This window comes from Manduca sexta, chromosome 25 (assembly GCF_014839805.1).
Source record: "Manduca sexta isolate Smith_Timp_Sample1 chromosome 25, JHU_Msex_v1.0, whole genome shotgun sequence".
Taxonomy (NCBI): Eukaryota; Metazoa; Arthropoda; class Insecta; order Lepidoptera; family Sphingidae; genus Manduca; species Manduca sexta.
Window position 1 is genome coordinate 11,990,496 of NC_051139.1, and position 26,993 is coordinate 12,017,488.

The window sequence follows — 26,993 nt, forward strand, 5'->3', positions numbered from 1 at the left end:
TACTCCAGCGTTAGATAATTTACTTGTCGAAAATATTGTTCATCACGCGCTTATCTACATGTTATTTGAGTCTTTATTTGCTTAATTTTATACATATGTATTCTTTGTAAAAAAACTATTTACAATATAATGTAGGAGCAAAATATGCCATTTGTTAAAGGGTAACATTATCGATTAAAAGTCAGTTCGACCCCTCGGATATGCTCCCGCATACGGGCCCCTACGTTAGCACTTACCATGGAGATAAATAAAATTATAAAGAGCCATTTTACGTACACAATGCGCGGGAACTGGCTTGTTTACAAAAACATTCCACATGTGTGTTGCGCAACCCGCGCGCGTCGTGCGTTGTCGCCGCTTGCGTGGATACCGCCGTATTGACGCTTCAGGTGTCGGTTTTTACAACCTGTTACTAAGAAATCACCTATTTATCAAACAAAAGGCGCTTCACTTATAAATTCAAGGATAATTTGAGGTTATGTAGAGCTTGGCTTCGTGTTTTTCGTAATGTTGGATAATACGAGTTGGTTATGCGGTTTACAATAAATTTTATTTTCTTGAAATCTTTTATTGACATACTACTTCATTCTGTATCAGAATATATCGCTCAATTTATAATTTTTTGCCTCTAGCTTACAAATATTATATTATTCGGCTCTTAAGTTTGAACATTGTTCCGCATTCTAAATGAACTGTCATACTAGCGGACTAAAGTATATTAATGTCGATACCATTTACATTTAGCGATTAACGCATAACATACACGAAAGCATGCCATTTTTTTCGCGGATAAAGTCCCTTATTACTACCGCCCAGCCTTCGTGGGGGGCGACTGAGCGGTTATGCTGGGGTAACCGTGCCTTACGGCCCGGCGTTGAGCCGCCCGGATTTGATAACGACCTTCGGGCGACCGCCGGGCCGAGTCCCTAACCCTATATACAACTTAAACCTATGCACGGCCTACCAGCTAAAACTCCGCGGTGGCCCTCTTCGGCGCATTAGGGACGGCTGCGGGCTTCCTCTGACGTTGAAGTGTCTAGTCTGCGACCGCAGCCGCCCCTGCGCGGTGCCGCCTTGCGGCTCGTCTCCTATGGGGGGGGCTCAGAAGCCTCCGCGCACCGAAGGACGCCCTCGGCGTCTACGGCAGCGTGAGGCCAACTACACTCACTGCCGTCCAACCCGGGGGTTAACCGACAAATGTGCAAAGATGCACAGAGATGCACTAGGGCGGACATCCCCCTGCTGCCCGCCGACGACCCCCTTCGTGGTCCCTATTAGTCGCCTCTTACGACAGGCAGGGGATACCGTGGTGGAATTCTCCAAACGCCCCCATTCCACAGGGCGGACGAAAGCATGTCTTAGGTTTCGACTCTATGTAAAGTAAAATTAGGTTCTGCGCACGACACATTTTCATTTACCACGCGCATTATATTCGGTATTTCTGTGAATTATATGTTTTCATTAGACATTTCGAGCATTTTGTGTAAGTTGTGAGCTATAGACGATTGTCTTCTAAATGATATAACCATAATAGAGAGATCTCTTTTCCCAGTAACATTTGGGTGGTAGATAATATTATGAACATTAATATTTTTTCCTTTTTATTTTTTATTGTTTTGAATGTCGAGACGAGCTTGCCTTTCGCCTGATGGTAAGAGATACGGCCGCCCATAAAAAGTAGAAACACCATCCACCACCTTGAATTACAAAGTGTTGTTTTGGTATTCCACTGTGCTCGCCATCCTGAGCCATGACATGTTAAGTCTTATTATGTCCAGTAGTTACACTGGCTACAAGTTTTTTAAGAACCAGTTAACTAAAATGTATTTTTTACAGTCTGGACAAGAAGACGAAGGATTTGGCTCAGGCTGAGAACTTCGGCGCGTCATTATGAGAGTCGTTACACCGAGGAGAACAACAAGTACAACAGCGCTCTCGCTGACAAAAAGAAGGCCCAGGATGAGGCCAGGGTTAGTGATACTCATAATATAGTCTAATGAAGTCAATTTACAGTTCATGTGTAACCTTAAAATGATCACTCCACAATAATGAAAACTTTTGCTTACTTACACTCATGGCTATGGAAGATTTTTTTAAGCTGTTTTCACGCTGATTTTTTATATGAAGAAGGAATTATTTAGAGACTTTTTTTACATTTATCTTCTCTAGATTTCATTTGCAGATTTATGATTATGTAGATAGTTTAGGTCCATAATATGATAAACAAGATTAAGATTTACTTTTCAATCGTAACCAGGAACTCGCTAAAGAACTGGAAAAGCTACGCAAAGTGTACGCGGATACGCGCAAAACCCTAGAAGAAGAGATGTTGTGCCGCATCGACATGGAGAACACCGTGCAGAGTCTCCGCGAAGAGCTCTCCTTCAAGGACCAGGTGTTCCAGCAGGAGCTGCAGGAGACGCGCACCAGGCGCCAGGTCGAAATCTCGGAGATTGGTTAGTAATTTATATTCAATTATTATTATCGTAATATAAGACTTATAGATCTAGTAAAAACTATGTTATAGCAAAAGATATTTTTTGAGCTATGCATAAAACTTTATACCTATATTTTTTTGTAGACGGTCGTCTGGCCCAACAATACGAGGCTAAGCTGCAGCAAAGCCTGCAAGAGTTACGCGAGCAACAGGAGGCTAACATCAAGGCCAACCGTGACGAGATCGAAGCTCTCTATGAGAATAAGGTATTGTGCGAAACATCATTAAATTGAATGTATAATATCTTTTCAATAATTCAACCATAATTTGGAGTTCAACATGAAATTAGTAGAATGTATCACCTATAAATAGCAATTATCAATTCCAAATTATATTTTGAACATATCATTGCCGCTTTCGTTACTTATATTATGTGTACAAATTAGTTAGAAATTTGAAATTAAATTCCTGTATTGTGTTTTGTTTACCAGCTGAAGAATCTGCAAGCGGCCTCGAACCGCAACAGCACGGCGGCGACGGTGGCGGTGGAGGAGCTGCGCACCATGCGCTCCAGACTCGACACGCTCAACTCGCAACTCAACGAGCTCGAGAACAAGAACGCCGCCCTTAGCGTGAGTACTAAGATACTTTTAAATGTATTAAACGAACATACAAAACACGATTTACTCTTCCAGTGAACTTGCTAAACATACAAAACCCCGTTTTTTAGTAAACTTTTGTTATCTCTAAGAAAGTCGTACAAAAATTTTGATGTTCCATGTGTTTTGTTTTTATCCTGGACTCAGTATATATACTACTAATCTGCCTTACTGGATGTGTACGACCATACGCAGATTACGATTACGAGTGTTAGGTCACTGTGACGCGGTTTTTGTTCGTGGAAGGATGGACTTGGGAGCCTAAATAATCAAGTGCCTTCTCTTCAACAATATTCCTAACATAAGATTATATTGTTAAACCATTAATTACAGGTTGTGCATCTGTGTGTTTATTAAGCATACCCTCAACCCAATCTCGTCTATAATGTTCAGAACCGTTGCCGCGAGCTGGAGCGCCAGCTGGAGTCGGAGCGCGCGCGGCACGCGGAGGACCTCGCCTCGCTCGAGCAGGAGCTGGCGCGCCTGCGCGACGAGATGGCCGCCCAGCTGCGCGAGTACGCCACGCTCATGGACATCAAGATCTCGCTGGACCACGAGATCGCCACTTACCGCGCGCTCATCGAGGGCGAAGAGGACAGGTTCGTACTCAATACATACGAAAGCTGACCTTGTAAGTCTTTTACTCTTGATTTGCCACTCGGGAATGTAAATTCTCATTTGTTATATCTATTATAGCAATTCATGAATTTGAAGTGACTAAATGCAATCCCACATTTCCAGGTTAAATCTCACTTCCCAATCTCCGGGTCGTGAGTCGCGCGCATCCGCGAGCGGGTCTCGCGTGACACCATCGCGCCGCGCCACGCCGCTGCGCGCTACACGCAAACGCACCTTACTCGACGAGAGCGAGGAGCGCAGCCTGCAAGATTTCAGCGTCACCTCCAGTGCTAAACTCGACCTGGAAGTCGCCGAGGCCGACCCCGACGGCAACTTCGTCAAGATCAGGAACACTGGAAAGAAAGTAAGACTGCTATAATATTATAAACACGATGAATTTTTTAGCGAACCATAGACTGTTTGTCGTAAGGAATATGTTTGCTCATTTTTATTTACACAGATTACATCTGCTATAAAAATTGACGTAGATAAGAAATGACCTAAAAACTCAATTTGACTGATAGAAACTGTGTATTTTAGCAGTACGCACTAATATAGGCAGTTGAAATACACTTTTAAAACGTTAAAATGTACAAACTGTAAATGAAATGAAGGTAACACTACATCCACACAACTTTTTGGCAGGAAATCAGCCTGGGCGGGTTCCAGATAATGCGCAAGGCTGGCGAGCAAGAAACCTTGTTCAAGTTCCACCGCACGGTGAAGCTGGAGCCGGGCGCGGTGACGACCGTGTGGTCGGCGGACTCGGGCGCCACGCACGACCCGCCGCGCGACATCGTCATGAAGGGACAGAAGTGGTTCGTCGCAGACACGTTCACCACCGCGCTGCTTAACACCGAGCAAGAGGTAATTACCATTCATAAGCAATTAATACCACTATTGACAAAGTATTGATATTCAAATAAACTTAAAACTTTACTTTGTCCTATTGGTGGGATTAAAATTATCTAATGACTAATATGTGTTGGTATTTAAATTTGTTTTATATTTGTCAAAAATGTTGGGTCAAATTTGTTATACCTTCGAACTGTATATTTTCATAGTAGAGCTCTAATATAAAGATGATTATTAACGTATGCACCTGTTTCAGATCGTGGCCATGTCGAAGCTGCAGCGAAGACAGTTCAGCATGAGCGAGCAGAGGCGCCGCGAAATCGGACACAAATACCCCCGCCGCGAACCGGTAGTGTATTAATTATGCCTTTGTACATGTGAAATATAACATACAATAACGAATTTTCTCAGAATTAAATACAACATAACACTATCTAAATTAACTGTTGGTTTCTTCACAGACTGGCGAGGTTCGTGAAGGTGACGAGAACTGCCGTATAATGTAAAGAGACCTCGGCAATCACTCGGGCTAGTGTCCGGACTTTCGCCACTCGGTGCCTCTAACACTCCTCAGGAGTTGTGGACTCTGCCCTATGGGCATTCACCCCTAAAGCGTTTCAAAATAGTATATCTTTATAGCCGGTTTTAGTTCTATGCCGATCTGATCTTTTTATATAAGGGAATTTTTACTTTTCTTAAAATTATCTTCACTGTATTGTTACAAATGGACAGAGATAATTGATGTGTACTTCATTTGCTCACATTTATTTATGTCGAGAATTTGAATAGAATATTAACTATGAGATATAATTTATGAATTAAGGATATACCATGAAAACATAATGGAATAGTTCTGAAACAGGCTTCAATGGCATTCATATGTGGCATCATGTAAATCATATTAACAAAGCTTACTATTTCTTTCTTGTATGCTCATTAAAAAACTTTACATAATAAATCATTGAAAAAAAATTATTAGATGTGAAACTGCTCTACTAAATACTTTCTATAACAATTGCCACAGAATCCTGTCCAACAAAGTGTCTTATAATGTCCAGTGTTTATTAGGCCGAAGAGGCCAATAAATAATTGATTATCCTTGGTTGTCAATTTTAAGAATATCAGCTTTTACAAATAATATTATCGATATCACAGTCAAATCACTGCCAATTATTGTGGCATTCTCATTTGTGTAAGTGAGTGAACAAAGTACAAAGTTTTGTTTCACACTTAAGTGGGTAAGTATAGCTTGTTATTAAATCCCCCACCCCTCGAAAAACGTTAGATGATAAGTAATTTTATATCATTAATTAATTTAAATTTTAAAAATTCATCTAATACCGAGAGTTATATGGGTAGATGAAATCTACTGATTATCATGTTTATTCTTAGTGAACTTGGACTAGATAGATCATCTTAGTAGGTTAAGTGTCGGTGGACGTAAGGTAACGCGACATAGCGACGTGACGATATGGTTCAGTCAATCCATATAAACATGAAAAAACAGGTGCAAGTCTCAAATAAAAGGCTCTCAAGCAAAACAGAATATAAAAGCATTTATTATACTAAACCAATATAAATTAAGTGTCATTATCAGATAACAAAATTAGTATGTATTTTATTTAGATTAAAAGTAATTCACGTTTTGTTTACAAATTATACATTTTGGAATCTAATTCATGTGGGTTTTGTTTTCGGTTATAATCTCATGAGACTTTTTAATTTGGACCTAGTTTGTAACTTCTGTGTGTAATAAAATACATATTATAAAAATAAAGTATATTTAGGTGTAAAACTGCATTTTATTTCAAAACTTTATTATGTGTATATAGATTATCATGATAGATGATTTATCATGCTGACTTGGTGTTTTGGGGAGACAGCTTGACATTATTAACTGATTACCATATCTATATCATTTCGAATTTGGTGTCCTCATGGATATGTTTCTAACATAGCTAGAAGTAGATCTTTTAGCTCTATATTGAGGCAGGTAACCCTAAGAACATTTATAATACAATGCAAAGGCAACCTGTGAAACTATTAACTATTTTACAAGCAATTTTGAGCTACTCTAGAAAATATAAATTCCGCTTTATGGTAAATATTGCGGATTCCCATGGGCCTGTTAGGAAGGGGAGAGACCTACCATACACTCAACTCCCAAATTTTCATTTGCTCCTCTTGTGACCAAGATGGCTTTTGCACTCTGCCAATCCATAATTCTGTCAGGCATCCTTCCTATTCCCTTGATTCCCTACTGAACATTTGTTCTAAATCTTTACGGGCGGGAATATGCAAATATTTTGCAATAATTTTATGAAAAATGCATTATATGCATAGTAAGCCCTAGTAAATTCGTTGTAGTAAGTAGGTTGCAAATTAGAGTTATGTGTACCTACTTTAGAAGATCCACTGAATCAACAATTTTAGAGGCATTTTCGTTGATACACACCATCAGAAGTATGGCTTATTTTGTTGCTCTCGTTTTTAAAAAAATCTTTCATGCAGGGTCCACACGTTAGCCCCAACGCTGGTGCCAGCGTTGGTTGGTTATTTTCGTGAGGCGTCCACACATTGGCTTTTATACTAGTCCAGTCTCGACAGAGCCAACACTAGTATGTCCGATACAGAAATCGTAATTTCTCTAGGCGCTTTTACTGTACTGAGTTACAATACTTTTATTTTTATGATCCATCCGAGATCCTGATTGGATGAGCCTGGTTTTGTTCTAAAAATTCTATAACTTTTTCATTTGTCTTGGCTTTTCTCTTGACTTAGCAAATCACCAAGGTGTGGATGGACCCCCAATGTTGGCAGCAGATTCCTTTGATCTGTTATCAAAAAACCGACACGCGTTGACCAACTACCAACGTTGGGGCCAATGCTATTTTCTAGATCCACACGTTGGACCAGTATCGTTGGGGCCAACGTGTATAGCCGGCCTTAGTCTAGTTGAAACTCGAACTGGTTTTTTTTTAATTTATTTATTACGGCTCTGGATTAACTTGAACTTGGCAAGTGCAGTATTACCAGACCTAACTTTTTTGTACAAGTTTTGGTACTTTTATAACCTGACTACAAAAAGTGTAGACAAAAATTCATTATTCTAAATAAATTATTTCGAACTTTATTATCTATAACCTCTTTCGTGTGTAAGAAACGTATGAATACTTTACTTAATTTCTAACACGTTTGCAGTGTACCTGGATAGTTCATGGCATATAAGTAATCCCTAAAGGATGAATTTCCTTTTTAAGGGCCACCTGAGGATGTAGGATTTCCTTCGAAAAGAATTTTGTCGAACTTACTTCTAAGCTTACCGGCTTCTACTTATTCTGTAAGTTAATAATAATTATAAAAAAAATGTACAGTGGATCTTTAATTAATAATTGTAATTTATAATGCAATAAGTAAAGGAAAGAAGTTTTGATAAAATTAATGGCTCATGAATATAACCTTATATTCCTTATTCATCTATGAATAGAATAAAGTATACTTATTTTACTTTGATAAGCACCCATGTATAAACATTGCTATGTTTAAGTGCAACGCCGCGCCGTTACATAAAGATAACAATGATGACATCCCATACAGGTTTTTAGTTTTAAGTTTTTACCAATTAGGAAAAACACGTTTAAAATCACATAATATTACAGAAAATAAAGGTGTTCAAACTCATAACTGGCTTTTCGACAGTATATGTATTTTTTGGAGAATTCATATTGGCGACATTGGCCCTAATGTCAAAACATCTGTTACTCTATCCTATATTTCTTAGAGGTTATCTTTGCGTATTTATTTTTGAAATATGAATTAAAATTATACTTATATTTAAAGAATCAATGTGCTTTATTTTTCCTGTAAATAAATATTGCTTATCTAAGTAAACATTAAAATAATTATCCGATATATAGGAACATAGAAGACCGGTATTTAACTGAAAAGTAAAGAAGATTTACTTCAATATGGATTGTTAAGCTAACAACAACAGTAAGTGTATTGGATACTTATTTAAAATCTGCTTAATAGAGTACCAGCTGACATTAACTACTTAGGGGAAATCGTAGACAGTTGTTTCTTATTTACATCTCTCCATTAAATTGCAAACAATTTAGGATAGCATTATTTAATATTCGCAGAGCTGGGTAAAATACACACTGTCCTTTAATTAAAATACATTATTTTGACTATTTTTATTTAAAATACAAAGCACAAAATACAGTCAGTTGTTAAGTAATGTGAATAGAATAGAACTAATCCAGCCCAACCTATCAATCAGTAAAAAAAGAATTTCCTTTCATGAACACTAGATTTTTTAATGTAGGAAAAACAGCCTCTTGTTGGAGAATGAATAATTATTTTCTGCAGAATGCAATCATTAAAAAGATTGCTAAATGTATTTTGAATTCATAAGAACTTGAAATACTCACCACAAAAAACCTCTGTGTCAGGTATTTGAAATACCAATAACAAAGATTTTTTTAGGAAGTACTTGAAATATAAATACCAAATTTCAATTATATATTTTAATTTTAAATAAGTAATTCAAATACTGCTCAACCTTGAATATTTATGTTGAATGTCTCTCAATAAACTACCTAGTAAGTATATCATAAAACCAGAAAATAGAACCTATCGAGTCTCTCCTGTACTAGGTAGAAAGTTAAGGGTCTTGGATGGAAAGAGCTATTTAAAATTTTACAGATCACACTCTCAAAAGAAGCATTTGCTTATTCTTAGAAACAAGTTTATTAGTTATTTTGATGAAATCAACAGTAAAAGAATTCAATGGATCTGTTCTTAAGATGCCATTAATAGCATAAAACTTTTTTTATTGTAATCATTTTGCAAATAGTACATAAAAAAAGACCATAGGTAAAAAATGCAATTGCTTTTTAGATGTGTGCAACAAAAAGTTCCTAATAATAACATAAACATACATGATAAGTATATTGTGCAAAACAAATTTCATATAAATTTCATAAACAAATTCCAACATTAATACCCACAGGATAAAGTTTTTCCAGAATAAAAGTCTGGCTATATATTTCTCCAGGATAAAAATTAGCCTATGTCCTTCCCAGGGTCTTGAACTATCTCTATATCAAATTTAATGGAAATCTGTTGAGTGGTTTTTCAGTTTATCGCGTAAAGACAGGCAGACAGATGCAACAGGGAATTTGTTTTATAATATATTTTTAGAACTTATAAGGGGAACAATTCCATCATATATGTTTTACGCATTTACGCGGCGCACACTACAGATTACAGAAGCACAACAAGGTATACATTTTCCCTGTTTTTGCAACATTTTTCATTGATGCTCTGCCCTTATTAGTCACGGTATAATCAATGTTATATAGCCTAGTCTTCCGCGATAAATGGGCTATCTAACATTCAAAGATTTTTTCTATTCGAACCGAGTTCCTGACATTAGCGCGTTCAAACAAACTAACTCTTCAACTTTATATAACAGTATAGACAAAAGAACATAAGTCATTTTTTCCTGGATCAAAAAAATATATTATTTCGGAAAAGTTCAAATTACCTACATTTTTTATGACGATTGAGATAACCGCAATTTGCAACCCGTCCCCTTTCATCTGGGACCGCGCATAATCACTGTGTGGACTATTAAAAAAAAACACTTATTTTTTTGTGTACCTATCAAATATTAGATACTTTTCATTACAGAAAAAATATTTTTAGGCAATATGATATTTTTGGCAAAATTAACGCGAGGAAAGTGGTAATTCTCTTCACATTGTAAAAAAATCGAATCATCCTTCAGAGTGATTTGTTGTCGTAACAATACAAAGAAGGCCGTATTTGGGTAAATGCGGCATTGGTGGCTCCACATCCGGAGGGTCCAGTGCGGCTTCCACACCTTGACCCAGGTGGGCGGTGCGGCGCAATAGGTCATGAGAGAGAGGCGCGCGCTCGCGGGGGGTATGTTTGGGCGGGCGTAGTAGCGTAGTGACGTCAGAAACGAGCAATATCGACCCAGCCCGCCGTCAAAACAACCCACCTCCCCCTCCTTTCTTAACCAGCGGCCGCACCGCGCAACTACGCAGCGCGCCGCCCGGAAGTTTGCCCACGCTAATGGAAAACATTCATGGATCGCTTTGATGAGATTCTTCGGCTTACTTACAACGAGATGTTATACGCAGCGCTGGCAAAAAAATCGCCTTATTTAATGAAACATAATTGGTTTTCTGTGTTCAATGTTTTGCCATTAATTTTAGAGAACAAAACCTTCTCTTTTCGTAAATATTTTAAAAATACGAAATGCGAATGATTCTTTATGATTTACTTTAACCTTGTAAACGTTATTAACAAATTCAAGATGGTAAGCGTCCGCTAAATCCTGACTATCAACAGCTATGCCTACTTGTTATTTTACTCCCTTTAACGTTTGTACGCGCCATTTGGGTTGAAGTATCTTTCGTAGTGCGCAGTAGCTTCTGCTGGGGTGGCATATCCCTGCGAATCTTCTGCCTTACAACCTTGACCTAAAACGGAAAGGTATTTGATTCTCTAAAAGAATTTTTCCGTTGCCTCTTAGCCGTCTATATTTATTATATTGACATGTATCTGAATATCTTAACATCACGTGTCTTAGACTCACTTGTTCGTTTGCTGACCTATGCTATAAAAAAAACCATTTTATAGGAAGAACGAAAACATTTCAAATTAAGTAAGTACTTAAATATTTTAATTCAGAATATATTGTTCCAGAATAATTTTAATCTTAAGCACACATGCTATGCACCAACTATGGCTACAATTTTAGAAAATATTAAATTGCCTATAAAACGGAACAAAAAGATCCCAATATATGTTGTCGAAGAACATAATGATGCTTTGCAATTTATATATTCAGCTATTGGCGGTAAAAAATTGCCAGTGGAAGGAACAGTTTTACTTCATTTGGACGCTCACCCAGACATGCTGATTGATCGTAAATTAAAAGGGGAAGACGCGCGCTCCGGAAGAAAACTACTGCCGTTATTACAGATTGAAAATTGGATTGTACCAGCCGCAGCTGCGGGACATGTAGCGCGCGTGGTGTGGCTGCGTCCGCCGTGGGCGAAGCAGTTCAGTGACGGCACCCGAAAATTTCATGTGGGAGACCATCCCGAAACTGGGCTGCTCCGGGTCGATAGCAAAGAACCGTATTATTTGTCGGATGCGTTATTTTCCACACTGCTATCTAACAAACGAGAATTGACTTTAACTGTTGAAGAACTCTCTTGTGAAACATCTAAAGAAGATAAAATGAAAAACCTGCTAGCAAAGATTGATATTACTCAACCGTATGTGCTTGACATAGATTTGGATTTCTTCAGTACTGGAAATCCATTTCTAGGTTTATATGAGAATATTAATTTGTACGACCGTTTGCTGCCGATATTCGACTTTCCACTTCCCGAGAGCGACGACGTGGAAACATTGGAAAAACTTGTTGAGTCACGGGAACAGCAGCTACAAGAACTTGAAAACTTATTCGAACACTTAGATAAGAACAACAGCTTGGACTCTTACACTGGAAACAAATCTCATTTATACAATATGGTGAGCAATTATTACCAGATATAATTTGGCGTTAATTTTATTACTTACTATTTTCAATGTACCCTCCTAAACAGCGTAGTAGATAAACTAACATAGGTACTGTGTGGCATGATGCTTCTTATTAAATATCCAGGACATCAAAGGCCCGCCTTTCGTACACTAGGTTGTCCACATCGTCGGCCTGTGTCTAGTATCAAAACCAGGCCAACACTTTGAAGAGTCATACATTATGCGTAACCATTCATATTCCGACGGCGTACAGGACGGCGCACGATATTTTTTTTTATTGTAAACGCGTGGCAATAAATATTTGGCTCATTGAGTTAATTCACGAATAGTTTGTGTCTCGTGCGGACACGATTTTTGAACCCGGATATGCAAAGCATACGGTTTGATAATTTATCTTGTTCTTTTTTTTTATATGTTAACAAGTTAACTTTATAAGTATAAACAACTTGTATGTATGTACAAACCAGATTGTGGTTTAAAATATATCATATTGCGTTTAGACGCCATATTCTCAGTAATATTGAAAAACATGAAAAATTATAAAACAATTCTGGATATTAGATAATATGATTGATTGTATTGTAATTTGCATACAGAAACATTAATTTTTGCATTATAATACATATATTATTATTTGCACTCTCTGAAATTTGTCTAAATTACATCCCTCTTTTTACGTCGCCGGTTAAAACATGAACAATTCACTAATCACGTTATTTTATGTCAATATATGTATTTATGACATATGTCATAAGAAAGCTCATTTGAATTATAAAATGAAGAGTTCCCACGTGTAAAGTTTACTTACACTACAATATAGGTATTTACTAGATAAACTCTAAAGGAGGTGGACACAAGATTTGTTAAAAGATTTTTTCAAGCTCGTTGCTCATTATTATTTGATACACATATGCGAATGCGAGTGCGTTCTTTTCCTATGTGAGGGTGAAAAGGGATTTTGATTAATTCATATGTTTTACAATACGTGTAAATTATTCAATAACCGCTTCCTTTTTATCGTACTGTTACTCTAGTAAAAGTGTAAATAAGTAAATTAATTCCATCTACATGATATTTTTGAATATTTTTAGGTTAATGAATTGGCTTCAGTTGTTTTAGCAGAAGCGAAAAGATTAAATGAAGTTCCAGATTGGTGGGCTGTATACGCCGGTGGTTGCACTAGAGATCAAGATGGGTTACCGTATCATATCAGCACCAAAGAAGAAATAAAGGAAACTGTAGATAAAGCGCTCACACCGCTCTTACAATCTCTACCTGTCCCAGTATTGATAACAATAGCTAGATCCACCGATGATGGATATTGTCCACCTCATCAGGTACAAAAATATATCGATGTCTACTGTTGGTTTTTTAATGGTATATGGTATTACATAGTATACTTGTTTGTGTTCCAGGTGGACTACATACAGTCTTTGGTTTTAGAAAGTGTAATGAAAGTATACGACACGGATGAACCTGCCTTATATTACCTCAATGTCAATATTTCCACCTAAATACCAAAACAGATAGCAATAAATCGATTCAATAGATTTTCAATATGTTCTTTGTCATTCTACATTCCTAGACGTCCGCTTCACTTTGCAGCAGCTATCACAACATTCACGAGAAGAGCGAAAATAACACTTATTTATTTACGTATAAACGGTGTGTTTAAAATCTGTTATAGTGTTTCATGTGCGTATAATTTAGTCGTGTAACCTCTGATTACACAATAGTCGCCGAAGTGTTTTAAAGCTATTGAATTTGTTGTTAATCTAGCGGAACGACGACGTCGCGCCGCCAAATCGCACTCTAATTCAACTGTAGTGCCAAATGCATTACCATAATTCACATGTAATGTGATTTTGCAAACGCAACACTGCGCGATTTATACAACGAACCATTTGAAAAATATTGAAGCGACTTCATTGTCTTAAATAGTGTAGTGTGCAATTCTGACAATTAAAAATACTATATTATAGTCAAGGATGCTTTGCCATCTCCAATAGAAGGAAGCTCGATAGTGAGCGAGTGTCGGCAGAATAAATTCATAATAAACGCGCCTCGATCGTGTCGAAAATGTTTATGTGATTGATATTGTGGAATGTTTAGTCTACAATCGGCAATAAAGGAGGCCGGGAACTTCAAATATATCTCATTAGACATACATGGTCAACACCTTGTGAATATTTTTCAGTGAAAATAAATATTCATTAGTAAATCAATACAGATTTACTTTGTTAATACGAACATTACCGTCCCTTAGGAGAGGTATCTAAATAACTTTGTTACGGTTTACGCAAAACTTAGTAATATGATAACGTGCATAGAAGACAACGTAAATAAATATATTATTAAGAGGTTAATGTAAGCTTAGGTTAGTGTAGTTTGTATAAATAGATATTTCCAGCAAAAAATATTTAAAAGGAAGTTATATTATACTTGAGAGATTTAAGATTATCCCAAGGACGCACTTCTCCGCGGGCGGAGTAACAGGCAAAAGCATTTATTTTTTAAGACTTTGTTTGTTTGAACGCGCTAATCTCAGGAAAGTTACTAAAATGACTTCGATTTTTGTTTTCACATGGGCCGAGCCGAAGCCAAAAGCTAGTAATATAAGTAGGGTTACGTTCCGTTAGGGTACATATTCACATAATTAATATTTCAAGAACATTTCGAAAATCTTGTGAATACGATAATATTATGGTAGGATAGTTGCTAAGTTGCCAGCGTGGTGGACTAAGGCCTAATTCCTCTCTGTAATATAGGAGGCCCATGCCCAACAGTGGGACAGTATAGTTGATACTTAATAATAATAATAAATAGTTGCTAACGATTTGGGCTATAATGTATTATTATGTACAATATACATAAATGTTATGATATTATGATAATATACTTACTGTCGTATGCATCTCGTATTATAATGTAAAACATTTTCCTGCAAATGAACTTAGGCGATCTGATTTTAAATTTAACGAATAAAGTCGTATTTGTCATGATTTTTAAAAACAAACATAGTTTGTAATTTCAATTTGCACATTCAAAACCGGGGACCTTTTTTTCGTCCCGCCCGTAGCCTTGCGTTGTTTAAGACCGCCACTGTCTGCAAAATACTTATGTGAGTTTGGGAGTTAAAAAGCTAGACTAGATAAATAATTCGTTAAAATTCTCCTCAAATTGGCATTAGATACATTAAATTTGTATAAATTTTTTAAGATAGGTCCTACATGTTCCTCATACTGATATCCAAATATAATTGATACTTTTACTTTACGTATAAATTTGGACAGACGACGTCGGAACATTTTATCTGTTCCTAACAAGTTTAATTTATTACCGTACATTAGAGTCTTGATTTGTTGACATCGCGTCGTAAAAAATAGCTATGATTTCATCCATATCACATTCCTTGTACCTGATATAAATATGGTTAATGGCCATACCAATGTAAATTGGCGGAATAATCGCTCCTTCTAACCAAATATTAGTAAATAAGGAAAAAGTATTATATCTACACCTACTATATGTATTGTTACGTATTCGTCTAATTATAAGTCAATGATTTTCGCATCGTCGCGTCGGTAATATAGAGGGGCTGCTAAGAGGTGGCGAGGCAGTTAGTTCGGTGACACCTAAAGCGGGTCAATTAGCAATAAGATGCGGATCCACGATACCCGCCGCGCTGAAGCGTCCTTGTCAATATATCGCACTACGAAATTTCTTATGCATTACGTCAGATCTTTAAATTGTAACGGTTTTTAATTTTAACATGGCGTAGTGCTAGTGTCTGAGTACATTCTAGTTACTAATAAGTACCTTTCCTCCTCCTCCTTACGTTGTTTACCTCAATTCTGAGGGTCGTGACCACCTCTAACCAGCTTCCGCCGTATGATGTCAAGCCATCGATCCCGACTGTTGGCCACCTGTATTGCCTCGTATACGATGTATCAAGCGTGGTGCGGATTTGATCAGACCGTCGTATTGGGTTGCGTCCACGTGCTCTTTTGCCCTCTACTTCTCCGGTGATAATCGGTTTCATCAATAAGTACCTTTATCAAGCATTAAAAGACTTTGCATCTGATTTAGGTTCAGACTATAGAGTAATTTCATTAGGTAACGAACATAATTTAAAGCCTAATGAATTTTCTGAATACATAAAATGAGGACTTTTATAGGGAATACGAGTAATACCTATAGTAAATATTTTTCATCATATTATGTCTCGTGATTGGACAAACAATTCAGTCCTTCGATTGGGGGCGATTGGGGTCAACTGCACATCGAACACTCGAGTCACACAACTAACAAGAACAACACGTTACATCATGCGTCGGTCATGCCTGGAAAAGTTATGTACCAATTATATCCAATAAAAAGCACTACTCAGAAATTATTTTATACGCTTCACGTATGATGTGTTCCACAATATACTGGCGTTATACTCTGAATGCTAAACAACATTAGAAAGATTGTTGTCTTGAATTTTAACTATTTTACGATAGGCATTATAATATTTAAGTTACATAGTTAAACATGGCGCATTGTAAACAGCTGCTACTCTAGAAAAGGAAAATTCTAAACAAAGTTCTTTAGTAGTTTAGTTTTCATAGACTGCTTTTCAATATTATCTACCAATTATGGGTTTCGGTTTTCATGGTTCCTAGGGGTAATAAATACCAAGTACTATAAATAGGTCGTAGGAGTGAGGTTATTTAAAACCTAGTATGTAGGGATTATGGTATGACTAGACCTTCAATAGCTGTTCTAAGATTTGGACATAGGTCCATAGTCGTAGCTTTTCAGATATTGCGACGTTTAATTTGGAATGTATTTTGTTATTTATGCAGAAGAATTACACTACGGATGGAGAAGTGCTCTTTTTTGCACACGCAAGGAATAAAATCGTGCGGCACGCTACATGAATCTACAAAATTTGAATATATTCGATATTTTTATGTTACTTTGCGTTCTTTGGCGACGAGTTTACGATGCGTTATGATTTATGTAGCTAGCTGATTGTATTTAAAGCTACAAACACGAATATTAACTTTTATTACGCCCCTTATCTAATGAGTACTTATTTAGGTACTCGACAGTGTAGTACATTAAATTTTAACGAGTCTTGTTGCCGCCAAATAATATTCTAAAACGTCGAAAACATCTACCTATTTACTCCCATTTTCATTATAAGTCAAGTCCCAGCCCCAGCAAAATAACTCTATAACCGTATTTTAAGCTATCTGTTCAAAATGTAGAAAAAAATTTAACATCGTTTAATTTTTTGTATAATTTAGATATTGTTTTATTCGTTTTACAATGAAAATGACACTAATATTGTTGATTCCATGCCTCTCTCCCTAAAGTAGCCATCATATTAATTTGCACTCAATGCTATAAGATAGATAATTATCTAATAAGTATTATAATTATAATTGAATAATAAATATTTTGATAGTTCAAACTTTACCAAAAGTCCTAAAATAGATTTTTTTTACTATTATTTGTAAATCTGCGCACCTATCCTTGCCGGTATGTACGCGCTGTAAAAGTGGGCAACGAATTTTCCATGTTCAAGCCTATACATTTTTTAGAAATTACCCGACTGAATCGGCGATCCGTCCTCTAAGGCGATCTCAACGCGTGGGTGCGTGCTGCAGGAGTTCCGCAAGATTCCGGCCTGAACGATCTCTCCAGTTTCTAACATTTTTGATTATAATATATAAAACTTGTTAAAGGACGTAAGTATACCTTTAATATAAGACACACATACTAAATATTGAGTTCTCTATTTTAAATAGGATCGTAAATCAAATACTGAAATCAATTTAGGATATAATGATAGCGTACCTATACTTATTTAATTTAGTTTCTGCTGTGGGCTCAATATAATACCAATCTTTAATATTTAAATGAAAATTATAATAAAAATTAGTACCTAGCTTAAATTTTATTTTATATTTTGAAATAAATCGCTAATTTTAGAACATTAATATGTCCTAATCATCAATATAGTTCTAATAATTCATTACATTATAGCCTTGGTTGAATGGGACCTTATATAGTTTATGGACTGGCCCTTAAGAACTTCTAAACTTAGGAAACACTTTGTGGGTTTTCCTTATAAGATTTGCCAGGAGTTGAATCTTTAGGCAAGCGATCGCTAAGAACGAAGACATTGAAATTTATTATGTGAAAGAAGAAGAATTAACTATTGAGGTATGCTGCTCGGTTAATAAAAACTTGTATACTATCGATATTTCAATATATTAAAAGTTAAAGCGTGCAATGCGTCCGCTCCCACGTCGCACCTCGTACAATATAGCTGTGAACGATAAGAAAAAACTTGCTTTCATTGATAAATGCTTGCGTAAACGTTGTTTTTCAATGGCGCAATTGATAAGACGCCGAATGGCGCCAGTTGCAAATAATTACGTCGCGATGTATTTGTGGGAACATGTCATACCGCACGGCCGTCGCGGCGCCGCGGCTAAACTGTGGCAGAACACCTGTATCAATCTTGGGGAAACTTCTTTTTCTTAGCGCAGTACTGAGACCTGCTAACACCATTGGGTAATGCGCATCAGTAACAAGTTATTTATGTTACTTATCTATGTATTCGGCCTAGATGTATATCATCAACTTTGGTAAAAACTTTGATAATTAGTCCTACAGCTAATTAACTTTATGCTAATTGCCAAACTCAAGCGGGAGAACGGCCAGAAATCTCATTAACACTCAGAGAAAATTTAAAGAAAGTCTCTAATAGACAAGTAAATAGATGTAAAACAATTTTAAAGTGGTACTAGGTGCTTCTCGAGGAGATATAAAACATAACGAAGTCTAAAAATATCAAGACTAACAGTTTTCCGCTGAACTTTGACTGTTCAATAAAATGTATTGATAACATTCGTAGAGTCAACAAAAAGTCACGAAATCAACGCGTTCTTTGACACCTATTTGTGATGTCGTTTAATGTGTGCTTGTAACATGATTTTGGCGTAAATGAAAAAAAAATCTGAATGGAAAATGGAGTGAAACTTAGGAATCGAGTCGACATACAGTATTATTTACTATGTAGGTATTTATTACTTACATTATAATAAACAGATTTTTTCACGATACGACAATGACAGTTTCCGTAAAGTATGCATTGGGGGATAATTACTCAGAATAATAACTAATGGCTTTAGTTATTATTCCGAGGGTAGTCAGCCGGCTGTGAAATGAAGGACCGGGTTCGATTTGCGCATCCTATGTTATAAATATTTTTTATTATGATAAAATTCCTTGGTACTTCTCAGGATATAAAGGACTTCGCTTAAAACTTTCGGGGATAATATAACTTTCCTTATTTTATAAAATAATTTGTAGAAGTGATAACTCCAGAAATTAGCACAGCAAAAATCAAATAAAATCTATTGCTCTGTATTACATATTATAGTACCTACCTATAGATAAACTGGCTAGTGTAGGTAATGTTATAAATTAGTATGATATATAGGATTTTGAACTCATTTTTAATATAACTAAGATTATTTTGTACTAGTCATTATACGATTACTGTTAAATAAAAAAAAGGTGTCTAGACAACATAAAGTAGCAGTTAATGTAGTGCTCTATTTCTATCTAGATATACAATTGGAAATAGAGTCATAAAAGATTATCATTTTTTAAATTAAAGTAAAGTAAAGGTGTTATAAATAAATTATATTATATAGGTATGTGTGTGTGTGTGTGTAACTTAATGTCATTTTCCTTAAATAAAATATAAACGCGTATCTACCGAATGTAAGCTAATCGAAATATTTGTGTCACGACCCTACTTTTGCAAAAAAGGTATGTTACAAACATATTACCTATTCTAGTAAAATGTCGCATATATTTTATATTGTAAATACTTAAGTACTTAGTTTGTTTAATTTGGTTATGTTTTGCTTATGCAAGTGAAAACTTTATAAAAAGGATTTAAATAAGTAAAAAACTGCATTATGTGATTGTTTGTTGTAATAGCAATCACACAATTTTGGCATGGATTTTGGAGTGCGTAGGTATGAACCAAATAGATAAGGATGGTTGTTTTTACCAATTATGACAAACAATCGATAAAAATATACATAAAACATTTTAGTGTTGACAATTCTCCATAACTGTGATAATAATGTGACTACTAACTTCACGTGACAAAAGTAGTGATTTAAAGAATCTATGTACTTATTAAAGTGAGTTAGCTCGTTATTATAATTTGTCTGGGTTTATTAAAAACAATAATCAAACACTGAAATATTGTTTAGATAGATAGGTTTTTATTTACTGGGCTTGTCGATTATATTAAATGGAATAACATTGCATCAATTCGATCCTGTTACGCATAATGTCACAAATTGAAGTTTTAGAAATAATCTTTATTTAAGCAGACAGCCGTAGCGTAGGCAGGTGGAGACAAGGGGCTCGCGGCGCCTTCCTTTCTTCCCCCGCTTCCTTTCTCAGATTCAACACACTTTACATACTTTGTATGTAATTGCGTTAAATTGTTGGCATTACCTAATATATGGAATTATCGCTTTGCTCTCCTGGGTTTAAATATAACTGGGTAGATAACCATATTTATTGTTTAAAACCAAGACAGAAACAGTTTTTTAATTCAACCCATTAAAGTTAGTAGCTTTAAATAACAATATAAGTAGGTAAGTATTTAATAATGTTGAAATTTATTTACAACTTCAAAAGTTAAGGAAATGGTACTAACGCGTGAGGCGAAATGCATTATATTCGCAAATGAGAATGTAAAGCAGGTTTTGTATGAAGAAGCGAGTTGTTTTTCTTTGAATCGGTAATAACAGCTTACAATTACAGTGACACGAGTAAGCATGTATGCTATTATACAAAATATTTTTGCATTTCAGCTTGATGGGTGTGGTACATGTTGTTTACTATCTACTTTTGTTTCTCAAACTTGTTTGTGTATTCATTTTGCTTTGACATCATTACATAGTTACTTACGTCGCTAGAAACCCAGAGACAACGCTAGGCGTGGAGGGACGTAGAGCCACGGTGTTTGAAATATGTCCGTAGAATTTAACAGAAACTAATGTGAAGATTCATCCCTTATCCTCGTGTCATTCCTATAGCATCTCTAAGCTCTATAACAGGTGCGAGCTATTATAATGTCACTTCCTAGTTCCTCAATTTTTCGGACCGTCACAAATGTATAAACAGACAATTTTGTTAACATTACAGACGTAGAAAATAACTACAACACAAATCGTGTAACATTACAATTATTTGTATAAAGACGTATAGGTCCAAAAACATTGTTTATAAACAGGTTTAATATTTTTCAATTTATTTCGACTTAAATTTGCTCTTCAGTACTGTTTTAGGAACCCGTAGAGGTATTAAGTTAAATTTATTATTATTTTATTATTACTATTACCAAAATAAATTATCTATTTTATTCACCAAGACATGTAGCTAAACTAGATAAAGTGTTTGTGTATGTCTACATCATCAGTCAACCATAATTATTGCTGTTATATACTTGGTCTTGTATAGCTGTGAAGAAATCGAAATTTACAGGCAACTCCCGGTTTAGCAACTGCTATGGCCCTGATGGGGAATGGGGAAGGAAATGGGGGAAGGTTGAGAACTACATAGGACGGGCGGAGAGGAAAGAAGGGGAAATAATGACATTCCCTTTAGGCCCCAATGTGTTATACGACCATGAGGCATAAACATTGCACTATGAGCTACAACCCACAACAAATGTCACTCTATGCATGGGTGTGAATTGCCTCGAGGTAGGCCTTTGTTAGGGTTTTTTTTTTTTTTTTTTTTTTCCAATGATTCGACTCGGGTTTTATTTATTTATCGATTGGTACTTGTGTGTGATTCGGGAAGGTGGGATGGGGGCGAGAGGGGTCCGCTATTTGATACGTAGTCCCCTCGCCCCCATTCTTACATCGCTTTGGGTGGAAGACAATAAATACTTTTGTATGGTATATATATATAAGCGAAGGGCGGATTGTCCACCCTTTGCTGTTTGTTTTACACAGTTAATCAATTATAACAGTGGTGCTCATAATTATAGTGAAAATCACGTGATATTATTGTTCAATATACATTCTTATTCTAATTATCTTATTCTTATATCTATTTTTTTTTTTTTTTTTTTTTTTTATATTATTTTATTGTCGCACGACAGCCCACGCAGTGGTTATTCTAATTTAGTTCTTATTATCTATATATATTACATTTCGAGTGTTTATAACATTATCATTATCTTACATAATTGTTGTTCGATTAATTGTTGTAAGTGCTTAACTCTACTATACACGTAAATTGTATCAATTAATACCCTTTTATCATTTGGCACTTTATGAGTGTTTCGAGTTAGCTGCTTCTGTGTTGACCCACCCTTTGCTCAAACTCTGCTTTACTACCTAATCCCGACCTACGCGTCGAACACAGTGCAGGCGGAATGCCTGTATCCACGCAGTTCCTGCGGTTCACAAAACGTAATACTATGATTAATATCCCGTCCGCGGCCCCAGTAAGACGAGATAGTGTTCAAAAGCCGCTAATTACGGTCGCGGAGACTATTATTATGCCCACCCCTCTCCGATCAACAGATCTTGGACGACAGCGGCTACAGTGTTTAGTGAGCAGGGTGGATCAGCACTTTCGCGGCTTTCTCTGGTATAAGCTGTTGCATTAGGGTGAGGTGTGCGAGCTTATTGGGTGTCGTTGTTTCCGTGTGTGTTTCTTGTGTTTATATCCTTAATCCTTCCGAATATGTTGTCTATTAGTTCCAAAAATGACTCAATTGTGCTATTTGTTCTCAGTATGCTATTTAAATTATATGGATCAACATCGTATCTGTCGCATATTGCCTCGTGTCTGTGTCTGTCTGACATAAATATGTTACAGTGTCGCATCAAGTGTTCAATTGTTTGAGTTGAGTTGTTGTCACATACACAGGTATCTGTGCTGGTTATTTTGAATCTGTGTAAATATGCCCTGTGGTATCCGTGTCCAGTTAAAAATTATGTAAAATTGAATGTTGGCTTAGTTTTCCGCCATAGTTCACGGATTTGTTCTAGGCTTGGCAGGAGCGCCCACGTGCGTCTGCCCTGTTCGGCTTGGTCGTACCTCGCTTGCCAGGCCTCCCTGGAGGAGCCACGTGCCAGTCCTTTGGCGTAAGACAGCGAAAAGCGACAGTAGTCTGGGGATTTGTGTAAGTTGCAGGCCTCCTTGGCCGCCCCGTCCGCCATCTCATTGCCCGCGATGCCCGCGTGGCCCCTGACCCAGGAGAAATTTATGGTGCCTATCTTCTGATATTCATGCACCATGCGGTGAATGTGTGTTACAATTGGATGAGTGTTGCTGCGGATTTTTAATGATAGTAAGGCTGATTGTGAGTCAGAGTGTATGTATGTTTGTTTATATCTGTGGTCAAGAACCCACCGGCACGCGTGTTGGATGGCGAGCAGCTCCGCCTGGAAGACCGTGCAGCACCCATGAAGTTTTATCTTGCGTGTCGCAATGACTTTCCCTCCCGGATCAAAACACACGAAGGCGGCTCCTACCCTGCCGTCGTCTTGCTTACTGCCGTCTGTGTAGATGTGATGGTAAGTGCTACACTGTTGTTGAGTGTGAGTTTCAGTGTCTGTATTTGTGTCAGTATCGGTATGTGTGTGTGTCGATTCCCTGCCAGGAGGCGATGTGCATGTGATAGAAATTCGATCGGAAGGGTGTAGTAATAGATGTGGAGGCGTTGGTGTTTCCAGTCCAATGTCATCAGGTAGGTATGGTGTGGTGCCAGTAAGTCGTGTTCTTTCTAATGTATATATTTCCTGTATCTTTAAGTCTAGTGGGGTGAATTGTGCGAGTGCTATGGCAGCAGTGGTTGATACCGTTCTAAATGCTCGGATTGCTTTGAGGGCAAATCCGCGCTGCATGCTCAATAATAATTTGCTATTCACTTTTTTGAGCGCCGCCGGCCCCCATATACCCGCCGCGTAAGTAACTATTGGCTCGATGACGTGTTTATAAATTGTCTTCACGTTGTCCGTGTGGGCCCCCCAGGTAGGTTTGATGTATAGACACAATTTATTAAAAAAAATTCTGGTTTTTTCTATTACGTATTTTATGTGTTTGTGAAATGTTAACTTTTCATCGATGATCACCCCGAGCACCTTGATCTCCCGCCCGAAAACGATTCGATGCCCGTCCATGACAAGACCCGCAGACTTGGCCCGGGGTGTGAAGGCAATTGCTTGGGTTTTCGGGGCGCCAAACGTTAGCTTGACGCTCCTCCCCCAGTCAGCGATGATGCCTAGGGCCTGGTTGGTGTTTTGCGTCAGTGTGTGTTCGTCAGCCGCAGTAGCGACCAGCAGCACATCGTCCGCATAAGCCTGCAGGTGGCATCCGGGAGGAAGTGTTTTGTCGAGAAGCTCATCCAGGATGAGGTTCCAAAGGATAGGCCCACAAGTGGACCCTTGAATGCACCCTTTGGACATGCCCTTAGTTACCCGCGCCCCCGCATGACTCGGATAACATATTTTTTGTTTATCTTCGTAAATGAAAGGAAAATGCTTTCTTATACGTACATTTTTGATATTTAAGGATGGGGTTATAAATATTCATCAAATTCTATTAGATAATATTAATCGTTTTAAAATCACAGTTCAATTTCAAAGAGTGGAACATCTATACCACAATCACCCTATTAATATAACGACTATCAATATTTATTGTTTTTCTGGAACTTTAAAATCACGAATTGACATACACGTGCCGAGTCGCCGTAGATGACGCCATGCGAATTCTGTTTTTGCTTCAAACAGCATTTCATTTGATAAGTATTGCTTATTTATTTATGTCCATTAGACGATATTTTTTTATTCGGAGATTCTAAAATCATTCTGATGTAGATCTTTTATTCAATCACAATAGCTGCTTACATGTCGATTTAGGTGATTGCTCTCAAATAAATGGTTATAAAATAAATACTATCTGCAATTGGCTCTCTAATACGAAACTGTCAAATTAAATTGTTTTTTTACTTAGTCATTTGTTATGAAATATAAGTATTAAGGTGGTAGCTCAAGGTCCATTTTCATACATTTTGTTTCGGCTTTAATCTGGGTAACTAAACAAGTATTGGCAAGTAAAGAATTTAAATTCACGTCTAGTTAGTGATTAGTTCTCGCAGTTGAAAGAAAAACGTAAAAATAATTAATAATCATGGATATTTCGGCCTTTAAAATTTCGTCATATTAAATTTTAAAGGCCGAAATATCCATGATTATTAATTATTTTTACGTTTTTCTTTCAACTGCGAGAACTAATCACTAACTAGACGTGAATTTAAATTCTTTACTTGTTTAGTTACCCAGATTAAAGCCGATGATGAACTATCATATTTATTTATATTTCTTATTTTTTTTTATAACAACTATAAATGTTTTACGAGACTTTACAGATTAGGTACCATAATATTAAAAATGTGCACCAACATAGGACCTGCACAGGTTTACCGTCTTTTTAAAAAAGTTCTATACATCCGATGTCCACCACGAGTAACACGGCAGATATTAAAAAAATTATATAATAATATGTACTTATAGTCCCACAAACTTATCTGACCTGGTGAGAAGGTCGCTGTTATGTCAGCGAATGACAGGCAGATTGACTTTTCAAAACGACGTCGTTAGTTCCTCTTTCGGCCACCGGTCCAGATAAGTTTGTGGCACTATACACACACATATTCCAATAAATACCTATCTATAGTATAGATGTATCTGTAATATAGATCCTATACTATTATAATATAAAGCTGAAGAGTTTGTTTATTTGCTTGAAAGCGCTAATCTCAGGAACTATTTACTGGTTCGAATTGAAAAAATATTTTAGCTTTGGATAGCCTGAATTTATCGAGGAAGGCTATAGGCTTTATTGTAACATCACGATATGACAAATAATGCGAGGCATCAATGAAAAATGTTGAAACGGGGAAAATTTATTCCTCTTAAAGCTTCCGTTGCGAGCGCTGCGTAAACGGGTAAAGTTACGAAACAATGATGTATGACAGAATTGTTCCTCTTAAAACGTTCTAAAAAATATATCATATCAAAACAAAGTCCTCCGCCTCATCTGCCTGCCTGTCTGAACGCGACAAACTCAAAAACTAACCAAACGTTTTCGATGAAATTTGGCATGGAGAAAGTTTAGGACACTGGAAAGGACATAGGCTATTTTCTATCCCGGAAAAATAAGTATATAGCGGGACTGTTATTCCGAAAAAAATGTTCACGTGCGTGATGCCGCGAGTTTAAGCTATTATATTATAAAACAAAGTCCCCCGCCGCATCTGTCTGCCTGTCTCAACGCAATAAACACAAAAAACTAACCAACTGATCTACATGAATTTTTTTATGGAGATAGTTTGAGACTCTGGGAAAGATATAGGCTTATTTTTACTACAGGAAAATATATAGCGGAATTTTTATCTCGGAAACTCTATCACGCGGGCGAAGCCGCGAGCAAAAGCTAGTTAAAAATAAAAATTCATTCATGAGTTATAATTTCCTCGATGTACGCCTACCTACGTGACGTAACGCAGCTGCAGTGCGGCGTAAGTGCAAGCAACTTGTAAGGGTAGGTTGGACTTTGGACAAGAAACTTCCCTATCACAGCTCGTTCAATGTAGCGCGGCGTCAGGGTGCGGGGGCCTGCTCACGAGCGTCCCTTTCGCGCCCTATACCGGACCGACGAAAAATAAGCACGCGAGAACGGGCGCGCCGCATTCCTCTACTGGGTCGACGGCACGGCCG

At 36.9% G+C, this 26,993-nt stretch overlaps 2 protein-coding genes across 2 annotated transcripts; both read left to right on the forward strand.

Annotated features, from left to right (window-relative positions):
- The first annotated feature begins 144 nt into the window (after nucleotides 1-144).
- Nucleotides 145-6,364, forward strand: LOC119190577 (lamin-C-like). The gene is given in 11 exon segments (XM_037442784.1): nucleotides 145-161; nucleotides 1,837-1,879; nucleotides 1,881-1,970; nucleotides 2,258-2,456; nucleotides 2,582-2,703; nucleotides 2,929-3,069; nucleotides 3,490-3,695; nucleotides 3,838-4,078; nucleotides 4,360-4,581; nucleotides 4,826-4,918; nucleotides 5,031-6,364. Coding segments are annotated over 11 exon segments (1,419 nt in total). The 3' UTR covers nucleotides 5,076-6,364.
- A 1,933-nt stretch (nucleotides 6,365-8,297) lies between these two features.
- Nucleotides 8,298-13,713, forward strand: LOC115443778 (UPF0489 protein C5orf22 homolog). The gene is made up of 4 exons (XM_030169339.2): nucleotides 8,298-8,562; nucleotides 11,311-12,147; nucleotides 13,248-13,493; nucleotides 13,572-13,713. Exons 2-4 carry the CDS (start codon nucleotides 11,350-11,352, stop codon nucleotides 13,668-13,670), a joined length of 1,143 nt encoding a protein of 380 aa, XP_030025199.1. The 5' UTR covers nucleotides 8,298-8,562; nucleotides 11,311-11,349; the 3' UTR covers nucleotides 13,671-13,713.
- Nucleotides 13,714-26,993: the final 13,280 nt, after the last annotated feature.

Bases quoted from the DNA above. Each gene is read 5' to 3' on its own strand.
- LOC115443778 (XM_030169339.2), top strand. From the start codon at position 11,350: ATGGCTACAATTTTAGAAAATATTAAATTGCCTATAAAACGGAACAAA. The intron at 12,148-13,247 runs GTGAGCAATTAT...GAATATTTTTAG, and splicing joins AATCTCATTTATACAATATG to GTTAATGAATTGGCTTCAGT. The intron at 13,494-13,571 runs GTACAAAAATAT...TTTGTGTTCCAG, and splicing joins GATATTGTCCACCTCATCAG to GTGGACTACATACAGTCTTT.